This window comes from Megalopta genalis, chromosome 2 (genome assembly GCF_051020955.1).
Source record: "Megalopta genalis isolate 19385.01 chromosome 2, iyMegGena1_principal, whole genome shotgun sequence".
Classification (NCBI taxonomy): Eukaryota; Metazoa; Arthropoda; class Insecta; order Hymenoptera; family Halictidae; genus Megalopta; species Megalopta genalis.
In genome coordinates, this window is record NC_135014.1 from 14,135,593 (window position 1) to 14,146,428 (window position 10,836).

The window sequence follows — 10,836 nt, forward strand, 5'->3', positions numbered from 1 at the left end:
CGATCTCGAGATCACCGATTTCGAAGCGATCGGCAAGGTCGATCGATAACGCTTGTCTCTGGGATCGGGATCGATACGGGGGACACGTCTCCCCGGGTGCATGAAAACAGCCGTAGACCGGTGACGAGAGCGCCGGGGCGGGGAGGAGAGGGTTGCCACGAAATAAAACGTTTGTCGGTTGCATCCCCTTCTCCGGTGGAGCGGTAACCTGTGGTCGAGGTTGTAGCGCGCGGCAATAGAGGGACCGAGCTGATCAGTCTGCGCGAGTCCGTCGAGCGGTGAGCGTCTCGTCACCTCCGAGGATCTAGTTTTCCACTCGGCTCTGCCAGTTTCTGTTCGTTCGGCTCGCCGCGTCCCCAAGCGTCTCTCCTCGCCGAGGTAGCTGGTATCCTCGAGGCCCGGTGTTCCGGTCGTGAACAGGAAGAGAATTATCGGTGCCGGAGCGGCGGCCAAGCTGAAGCCAACAGGGACGAAACTGAACCGTGCCTAGGTAGTCGAAGGTGGGTAAACAGCTCTATCAACGTCCTCTGTGAAATCTCCCGCCGCGAGAAAATCAACGACCCGTTCGCGATCGAAGCGTCTCGCGGCTCTCGGACAGCTTCGTATGTATCCGCGTTGCCAGATAATACGGGACACGCGCGTTAGAGAATAGTCTCGAAGCTGTCGTTCGCGAAATATTTCCCGCCACGATCGCTCGAAAATCGATGATCGGCGGCTCGATCCTTCCGCCGGTGGGGCTGCTCGGTCTGACCAAAGTCCGGTCGTATCCACTGTGCGCCGGAACCGCTCGAAATCGGTTCGGATTCCAATTGATCCAGAGGCTAGGCGAGGCGGGACGAGGCGAGGCGAGGCGACGCGACGCGACGCGAGACGAGGCGAGGCGAAACGAGGCGGGACGAGGCGATCTGGTATGCAATTAGAGCGAAGTGCTCTCCCGTCGCGCCGTCGCGAAAATGTTCGACTGGAAATCGACGCAGGAATCTCGAGTGGAGACGTTGCAACTGGTTCTAAACGGCTCTGACGTTTATCCGGTGTAATAATACGAGAGGCTACTTTCCTCTCCGTCTTTTACGGCTCCGGCTTTCTTGCCCTCTTTGTCCCTCCAGAGACACAGAAGTGGTCACGGCTCGCGCGGTTTGTCTCGTGTGCGCCGAGCGCATTGTCTAAGGTCGCGAACCACTCGTCGTCTTCTCCCGTTCGAGTCCGATCCTCGCCGACTCCATCTCGCGAAGGTCGATTCCCGGTTTTTTCTTTTTACCGAATAAAGAAAATTCCGCGTTGCATTGTTGCTATTCGTTGCGTTTCGTACATTTTCCCGCGGCCTCCTCGCGCCGCCGAGACGCGTTTCGCGAGACAATAGCCGCGATCGTCTTTCTATCTCTTTCTTCCTCTCCCGCGATGTTTTTATTATCGTAATTAACGTGGCGCGAGCTCCGCGCGTCGTCATCCTCGGTCAAATTGTACTCCCGAGTCGGCAGCTCATTAAGATCCCGACGATTCTTCTCGGACCGCGTTTCATCGATCCGTCGATCAATTTCGTCGAATTCGACAAAGATCTACCGTGGTGCTTTCGATCGCGGAGGGAGGCTTTGATCCGATAAATCCATGGCAGACATCCTCGGTGAAACGTATTCCCAAGATGGTAATTAACACTGCATTCCATCGACGGTTCTCTAATAGTTACTTTAGCACTTTATTTACCGGAAGCCTATTAATAGCTGCATGTAAATGGAGTTAGTTAGTTCGACTAAATAGTTAGCTTTTCGCTGGTTACTTTTAGAAGTTATTGCTATTACGTTATGAAACGGATTTGATGCAGTTATGATATAAATAGGTTGATGAAATTTAAGTCGGTATAGAGATTAAGAGAATTTAGGGTTACCTATATATTATTAAAAACTCACTGAAAGTATTGGACGAAGAACGAAATTTCTCTCTTGTTCCCGTTTGTTGCAACTTACGAAGAATGTTTCTATTTCGCATGAAGTTCCGCAGTCTAGCTATTGCATATTACCCGGTCAAATAATTTGTTGAATATTTGTTGAAATTGTCATCGCTTTCGAGCAATTTTTTAAGAAATTCTCGACTGCTTCGATACAGAAATGATTATTAGAAAACTACCGGTACATAACGTGTTCATAATCGAAGATCAAGAGTTGCGAATTTAATAACAAAATTGTTTAAACGTTACAATAATCCATCGAATTATTTACATCGATGCAACGTAATAGGTTCTTTGGAAATTATCGTTTAAAAGAAAATTATCGAGCCTCTCTGAGACACAGTTCACAGTCGTTGAGGTGTTATAACCGCGACGATCCTGCACGGAGCATGCTTGATTAACGCGTAAAGTGGCCGAAAATCAACCCCCAAAAATCACAGAAAATCCAACTGAAACTAGAAAGTTTGATCATGATGTTTTAAGCGAACGATGCATTAATTCTTTCGCATTCTAAACGTCCTAGTTACGTTCCGTTTGATCGAATATTTTAGAATGAAAAGGAATTTTGAGAACTAGTCGATAATTAGTGTCATTCATGTATGACCGACGCGGCACTCAATCTGCTAATCGTTTCAGTAAATTTTATATTCCACGGAGATTCGACCATAAGTTCGTTCACGGACGATATCACTCGGATTATTCTAATAATCGAAAAATCTGCGCGAGGAGGACAATTGAAAACGACAATTCTTTTCGAACTACTCTTGTGATCAACCCTTGTAAGACGGACCATTTTCATAACTTATTGAAAACTCACTGAAATCGCTAAGAAACCAAATAAATGTCAGTTAAGCTCCTGTATCTTGCAGTCAATGCAGACAATTTCAAAAAACATATTTTTATGAGATTGTATCAGCAATTTATTTGATTTGATTACAGAAAATGTATAACTGAGCATTGATTTAAACACCTCCGGGTCAAAAATAGACCCGGATCTCGCCTTCGTAGGGTCAATGATATCGGTGAATTTTCTATATTCGACGAAGGTCTGACCATTAGTTTCTCCAGGGACGGACACACTAATCGGATTGATCTAATTACCGAAAAATCTACGGGAAACCGTGCTGGTCGTCTCTTCTGGTGAAATTTGTCCCGAAGCCGATGGCTTGTTAAGAATCCGCCGGTTATCGGTCCACGTGGGCTTTTAATTAACCATTTTATTAACGAAACAGGCACAAGCATCGCTGTATGGGGCCAAGGCTCCGTCCGAGACGGATTTGCGTTCGCGATCCTATTTTAGAAAGAACAACCGCTCTGCCTACGCGCTGCCGATCATCGTTCTGTCGACATATAGATCCTCTCGAGACGATCGCATCGTGGGGATTGTGATCTATCGGACCGGCCACGAGTGTTACAATCTTGTGCAACTTTTACCGGGAGAAATATTATTCGTGCCGACCGTGTGACGTAGGAGGATGTGACGCGGGAGACCGTGTGCACGTGTAAATGCTCCTAACCGTGTCCTTCTATCAGTTTCATCGCGTAAACTCGCACGTGTCGTCCGCGACCAGTCGTTTTCCCCAAGCTCTCTCGCTCTCGATTCTACCGGAATCGACTCTCGATCTCCTCGTCGACGGGAGACCACTGCTTGATCAATTTAATTTAATTTAATTTATTTAGCATAAGCGGGCCAGAGTCTCCTTTAATTTTTTGCACAAAAATTCAACGTAATAATAATAATAATAGTAATGATGATAATAGTAGGATAATAATACAAATGAAAATGAAAATAATAAATGAGGACGATATACAAAACAAACACGAACTAAATATCCTAGCTTCTGATAACGCGTTATATATATATATATATATATATATATATATATATATATATATATATATATATATACTTGATCTTTAAATTTATTAAAATCATCAATGAAAAAGTCCCGAAAACCGGGAGAAATATTGAAAAGAGTAAAGTGCAGATTTGATGCATTTCTGACAAAATTGAATGGCTACAATTTCAAATAGTGTAAAAATTACATTAGCATTTTAAAACAATGTCAATGTATCATTTTTAATCCACTAAAATGATTCAAGGAAAAACAAAGTTGCTACGGTTATTTCTATTCCTTGCAATTAACATAGACAATTTTTATTTTGCACAAAAATCCGCGGACGTCGCAGTAGCTCGGTGGGTTCTCGTAAAAGATCGCGGATTGTTAAAATTAATCAGTTTGGTAACAATGACCATTATTTTCCTCAATCTTCCGGAAACAAGAAACAACTACCAAAGAATTTTCTTTGCGCACCTTGGAGAACAACGTTTCGCGTTCAAAGAACAAATTTAATAAAAGTTACAGAGTCCGCGTTTTTTCCACGGCCCGACGAACGCGACCCCTAATTGCGTTATCGAGCAAGGGAAACTTTCCCCTCGCAGCATGTGTCGCGACAGAAATTAATGTTTAAACTTTCGCAAAGAATCTAGACAGCCGCGTTTTCCCACTTTCAGCCCGTGCACCGCGTTTTAACGATATTTTTACCGATCTTTCGTACGCACCTAGTCTTATCAATATCACTTTCATAAACGTTATAGGAAAAGTTGATAAGACAGTCGAGGGGAAAGTGATTGAACTTCGAAAATAAATAAAAATGTTCGAAGGTGCGTTCTAGCCTCTTTGGTAGGAGTAACGTTAAAATCGACGTTCAGTTATCGAGCCGTGACGATAATGTTACAAATTCGTTTAGAAGGGGTTGATAAACAAGGGCTTAAACGAAGCCGAGCATCGTGAACGGTGAGGTAACAAGGAACGTCCATCTTGCAACCTAATCGTTCTCCCATCTTTTTTATTCATTTTCCTTTTGTACTATTATTTTAACAACGGTACTACCTGCGTGTCCGATAATCTTTCATTTATTATATTTCCTATACTGTGTATACGTTTATTACATCTATTATTTGTTTATTATATATGCTACACTATAACCTACTTTTCTCTCTTTCTTATTTTTCTTTTTGTATTGTTTAAATATCGCTAAAAAAGAGTTACTTCGAGACTATAATTACTCACACCACTGTCCATTAATAAAACAGGTACAGTAAATTCTCTCCAATCGTCCCACAGCTTGTAAACAAAAATGAACAATTTGGGAAAAGGTGATACGATTATTTAAGCCTCGCGGCTCGTTTTTATAGTTATCGATTGTCAACAACAACTGTAAAAACGAGCCGCGAGGCTCGAATAATCGTATTTCCTCTTCCCAAATTGGCCATTTTTGCTTATAAGTTGAGCGACAATTGAAGAGAATTTAGTGTATTATTATTATTATTATTATTATTATATTATAATAATAATAATAATAATATTATTATTATTATATTATAATAATAATAATATTATTATTATTATTATTATTATTATTATCTTCGGAGGATTAACAGAAGAGAAATGGTTGACTCTCGTGTCTCAGGTTCGACGAAAAAGTTCGATCGATTTTCGATCGGAGAATTGTCGTGTGCACGGATCGAATCGATCAGAGATCGAACGTGAACGGGTTGACGGCGAGGCGCACACGGAAACAGCACGGCCACGAGGAAGTAGAAAATAATCGTTATCGCGTATTATATCGAGCGTGTGCACGATACTCTTTTCCTCTCTCTCTCTCTCTTCGATATATGCGCTGTACGCTGTACATACATGTGCGGGCTCGTTGTCTCGAAATAAACGAGGCGTCTTTTACGCACGCGGTGTCTTAAGTCTTAACCAGAGAAGCGTGTAACGCGATCACGCATGCCTGGACAATCGAGCCACTGTAATCGTCTTAGAGCAATTGCCAAAATGCTCGTAAATCATTCTTGGCGGTCTTAATATCGCAGCCTCGCTCGGAACGTGATGTTTATATTGCCTCGGCAACGACGAGCGAAGCGTTACACGTGCTTCGCTTGCCTTCCGATTCAATGAAATCGTCATTCATACTGTTTACTCACCCCCGACAAATTCGATCTCGAATAACCAGAGTCCAGCGAATTCTCTCTTCTCCTTCAACCGCCTGTCGCGTTTTATCCGGACTAACGCGCGACGGTGCTGGTTTCTGGGAATAACCAGTCAAATATGAATGTTATTCCGTTATTTTAAACCGGAATAAAATATTGTTTTCTGGTCGTGAATACTTTAGCTTTCAAGTACATGTAGTCACACGATAAATATAGATTTTTCTTTCTCTTCGAAGAAATGATCACGGTATGAACAAATTTGGATCTTCGTAACCGTGAAGGAAAAATGGTACGGCATGGGGTTAACACTGAAAGCACCAACTGTTCAATGTGACTGACATACTAATTAGACATAATAACTAGATTGCAGATTTTTGTGTAAAATAAACATTTTTGGTATACATTGTACGAAAGAAAAGTGAAATGAAGATGTCTCTCTTCCCCTCTCTCTCTCTCTCTCTCTCTCTCTCTCTCTCTGCCTTTTTTTAACTGTTACTGATGTTATATAAATGTTTCTAAGAGAAATTGTTTCACAAACTTCATTATAAAATAATATATATTAGATAGATGAAATATCTTGTAACTTTGATCGAGTTTTATTTCAGTTAAGCCTATTTTATTTCAGAAATAAAACGAAATAACGAGAAACAAACGTCAAAATAGCATCTGCTATCTTGCTAACTGTCATCTCTTTCTATCTTATGCCAGAAGCTAAAGTCGAGAAAGAAGTCCACGAGACTGGACAAAACTGTATGCAAAGTTTGCAGTGTTAACGTTCCAATTTTCTCGGACGTCTTCGCTCCATCTTGGAAATTAGAGATCCGAGGGGAATCCAATTACGCCGCGCGATAAAACAGATCTTCCTTCGGAAACCGTGAGGAAAAAGCTGCGGCGTAGATTTGTAGCAACAGCATCCTCGAAATTCGTTCGAAGGATTCGTCCGACTAAAACGAACTCTCTGTTACAGGTTCGTCAGCTGACGTTGCACTTCCAAGATGACGTCGGGGAGGGAAATCTACGGCGCATTTAGGTAAGAAGCACGCCCGATTTTCGTCGGTTTCGAGCCGTTCGAGAACTCGAGCCAGAATTGATATTCACGGTGGAAAGGCGGCGATCGGATAAAAAGATGCGTGACGAACGAGACAGAAACGAGACGAAACGAAGCGGGGACGGCAAATCGACCCGGCAGGAAGGACGGATGCAATGGCTCCTTTTGCGAATACCGGTCGCGACGCGTGCAACGCGGCTGCAAATCGCGCGCGCAAAACTCCGTTATTTCCAGAATTTTCGTGGGAGTAAATTTCCAATACGACCTTTCTGTAATCTGCTTCCCCAGAAAAGTTTGCGTGGGCGCCAGTCGATATTCTCAGATTATATGATCGTCGTGATCCGCTATCAATTCCGTCTAACACACAAATAACGGACGCACTCGAAGGTCTCGTAATAAGTTGCGGGTTGCACGTGGATCAGAAGTTTCGAACGGTGCATGCTAGCTGGACCGAGCCCAAAATTTCGACCGCAAGAGAAATGGCCAATCTTTGCGTATAAACGATAACAAATTTGTTTCGGAGCTGATTTCACCGAAACGAACTTCCGGAGTAATACTTCGATTTCGAGTTCAAACACAAATTATATTATAATAATATTATAAAATTAATAATATTATAATATTATAATATAATTATAATGTAATAATATTGTAATATTATAATATAATTATAATGTAATAATATTGTAAAAACAAATTATATTCTCGGAATAAAAATGTTGCTATCCATCGGAACACCGTGCAGTTACAGCAGCACGAACGATTATGGTCCTGGACGGTGACGTAAGAGACTTCCGAATTTTCGAGTGCCCTGTTTCTCTCTATCTTCGCGACAAGCTAAAGGGCAGCCGCGTGTATCTTGACCGGAACGACCGCGAAAAATCGTACGTACTCTCTCGATCCGTTATCCATTGTCTGGGCTACGTGCTTCAGTACCAATGACGTAACATTGACGCAAGCGACAATTGTTACGACTACAATGCTGCAGGGCGGAACGTCGATAGTTCGGACCAGCTACGAAAATCACGTCCTCCCTACCGGGAAATCCGCTCGCTTTCAACTTGGGTCGGGGAAACGCTGCAGCTTCGATCTCGAACATGCCGTTCCTTTTGCCGTTTTCGAAGCGGCGTGTATATTTTCGCGGCGACTTCGACGCATTGTTCGACGCGCGCGTATAACATTATTCGGAACAGTCTATAAAATCGTTCGCGCGTGAGAAACGATGATGTAACTTCGACAAGAAATTCCGGTAGTTCCTCCCCGAGAATTCGAAACGCCTCGAACGAGAACAAGAGCTTCGCGAATGATCGAAGATTCGAATTGTTTGCAGCCTGATCGTGGACGACGTGGACTCCCACTCGATATCGAGCGAGAACTCGGACATGGACGGTTTGTCGAACGACAGCAGCGCGAAGAACTCGTCGACCCAGACCCCGATGGACAGTCCTGGAGGGCCCAGGGAGAGGATCAAGCAGATGCAGGTCGAGGCGGAGACCAGGAGAGGAGAGTTCGCGAGGTTGCTCGAGGAGCACGCTCAGGTCGTCAGAATGCTGAAGATGATGGAGGCCGAGGAGTAGCCCTCGCCGAGCGGGAACGTTGCGAGAGCTACGCACGCGTGATTCCATCCTCGATCGGGCAGAATCCTCGAACGGTTAGGAGTTAGGAGAGAGAGAGGGAGGGAGAGAGAGAGAGAGGGGGTGAGAGAGAGAGAGAACGTCCCTCTCTCTCTCTCTCTCCCTCTCCACATCGCCGAATCGGACAATTTTTTCGCAAATGGTTGTGCGCGAGTACAAAAATACCTGTTCGACGCCGGCAACCCTCGTCGCCGAACGAGCCGACGTAACCCGTATTTTTCCCCGACAAACCCCCACTAATGTCACCACCGTTTAACCCCCTAATTTGTCGGTGAGGCAACAGCGGGCGAGAACTTGTTTAGACCATGCACCTTAGTTGACGCGATGACAAGCGTGTAGCCGATCGAAGCGGAAACGATCGAGCACAGAAACTCGGAGAGGTCGATAGCCGATCGATCGCTTTTCGGGGCTGATACGCTCTCGAACGATCCCTTTTCGGCACGGTCTCGTTCGGTTCAGCGCGCTTCTCCGATTCTCTTCTCGAGTAGCCGAAGCACAGGGATCAGCCTTAGCGAATTCTTTTCTTACTTTCTTACTTTCTCTCTTGGTTTCTTTATTTCCTTCTTTATCCTTCTCTTCGCCTTTCTTTCGTGAACGCAAGCCTCCTCTCGCGTGATTAGTTCGCCCTCTCGATAAACCGATGCCCTTTCGTTTTTCAACGAGAAGTCTGACATACTTCTAGTTACGACAATAATGAGGAACACTCGGCGTACGTTCGTAAAATCTCGGGACAAAAAAAGGACTAACGTGTTTCATGTACATACGGTGGCGCCGGAAAGTGTTCACGCGTGAAAGTCGTACAACAATGAGAATTAACGATTAAACGAACGTTACAACGGTAGGCGTATCGACAATTTGCGGAAATCTGAGATTTCGCGTACGAAGACTTTCTGGAGCCACTGCATACGTTTACTTGTGCGCAGCGTGCCTGGTGCAACTGTAAATTCCAACATCTTGGATACCTCGCTCGTTTTTGACGATAGAAAGAAAAGTGTCCGAGGAAAATATTATATTCTCTGCCATGAAAAACAAGCGAGACGTTCGAAGTACATACTTTGTACCCGATCGTCTGTGTAACTATTGAAGATACAAGACAAGTTTCTTATTGGCAATTAAGCAGCGTAGAGAGGTAGCATAAACCGTCAGGATGTCAGATTTTTTTATTTTAGGTGAATCTTATGGATTTAATACTGGAACTACCGAACCCATCGTAATGGCCGATTTCAGATTCCTTATTTCAGAATTATTGTGAGATTGTAAAGATGCTTGTATGGGCAATTGCTAGATATATCTATTCGTTGAGATGTATCCTGTGTACAAAACTCGTGTAACGTCTTGATAAATGTCTTCTAGTTGCTTTAAACTAGTCACTTTTGGTGCTCCGTAGTTTTAGTGTTAAAAGTCAAAAAGAGTCCATTCACCTATAAGAAAATGAACATCTCCGTCTCGGGCTAAAGAAACTTTCGTTGTCTATGAAAGATCTGATATCTTCGATAGTTTCCCAGGAGGTTGCGCGTGTATGCATTCATCGAGCACCTTGCGTACGGAGGACAAACACATCTACACACAGATACAGCAGAAATGGCTGGCCTAAGCGTAGTACAAACTTTTCAGAAATGAAAAACAACAGAACTTGTTGTGTCGTCGACACCACCTCGTTGATAGATAGATAGATAGATAACGATCGTTTCGCGTTTCGAGCGAAGCGTCGCGATCATGAGTGTCTAGGAAATCTCGACGGAGTACAAGCTTGTACGTTTTATAGCGTTGTATAATTGAGTGTTCCATACGTGTAAGTTAGTTTTATATACCGTAAAACAAGCGTACGTACGATATAGCGAACGATTCTAAGCCTGGCGGAATATACGTAGAGCTTTCCTGCGAACGTATCTCTCTTGTTTCGACGCAATGCAAAACCGTTTCCCCCGAGTCATTCTACCTGGAAGACCGCGACAAAATCGTGTCGATTTTGTGCTTCATGGTGTCCCATGGACAGTAGAGGCGTCGCGTTAATTACGGACCAATACGTAAGGCTTGAAACATTCTCCTTGTCTCTGCGTACATATTGCGTTGGGTTTACATCTACGTAAAATAGGTATTATTAGGCATTTATAGGAATATACACGTATACAAATGTATAAAAAGTATGTATAAATATAGACTTGTGTTATAATGTTAATATTAAATTATACAACAGAAACATTACTATACAGAT

The 10,836-nt window shown here is 43.5% G+C and overlaps 1 protein-coding gene and 1 long non-coding RNA gene across 2 annotated transcripts in view; one reads left to right on the forward strand and one right to left on the reverse strand.

Moving 5' to 3' along the window:
* Positions 1-10,836, reverse strand: part of LOC117219331 (uncharacterized) — a 68,430-nt gene that overhangs the window by 37,732 nt on the left and 19,862 nt on the right. The window lies entirely within an intron of this gene.
* LOC117219330 (uncharacterized) lies at positions 230-10,826 on the forward strand. The gene is made up of 3 exons (XM_033468408.2): positions 230-500; positions 6,907-6,969; positions 8,318-10,826. Exons 2-3 carry the CDS (start codon positions 6,935-6,937, stop codon positions 8,562-8,564), a joined length of 282 nt encoding a protein of 93 aa, XP_033324299.1. The 5' UTR covers positions 230-500; positions 6,907-6,934; the 3' UTR covers positions 8,565-10,826.

Bases quoted from the DNA above. Each gene is read 5' to 3' on its own strand.
- LOC117219330 (XM_033468408.2), top strand. From the start codon at position 6,935: ATGACGTCGGGGAGGGAAATCTACGGCGCATTTAG. The intron at 6,970-8,317 runs GTAAGAAGCACG...AATTGTTTGCAG, and splicing joins GAAATCTACGGCGCATTTAG to CCTGATCGTGGACGACGTGG.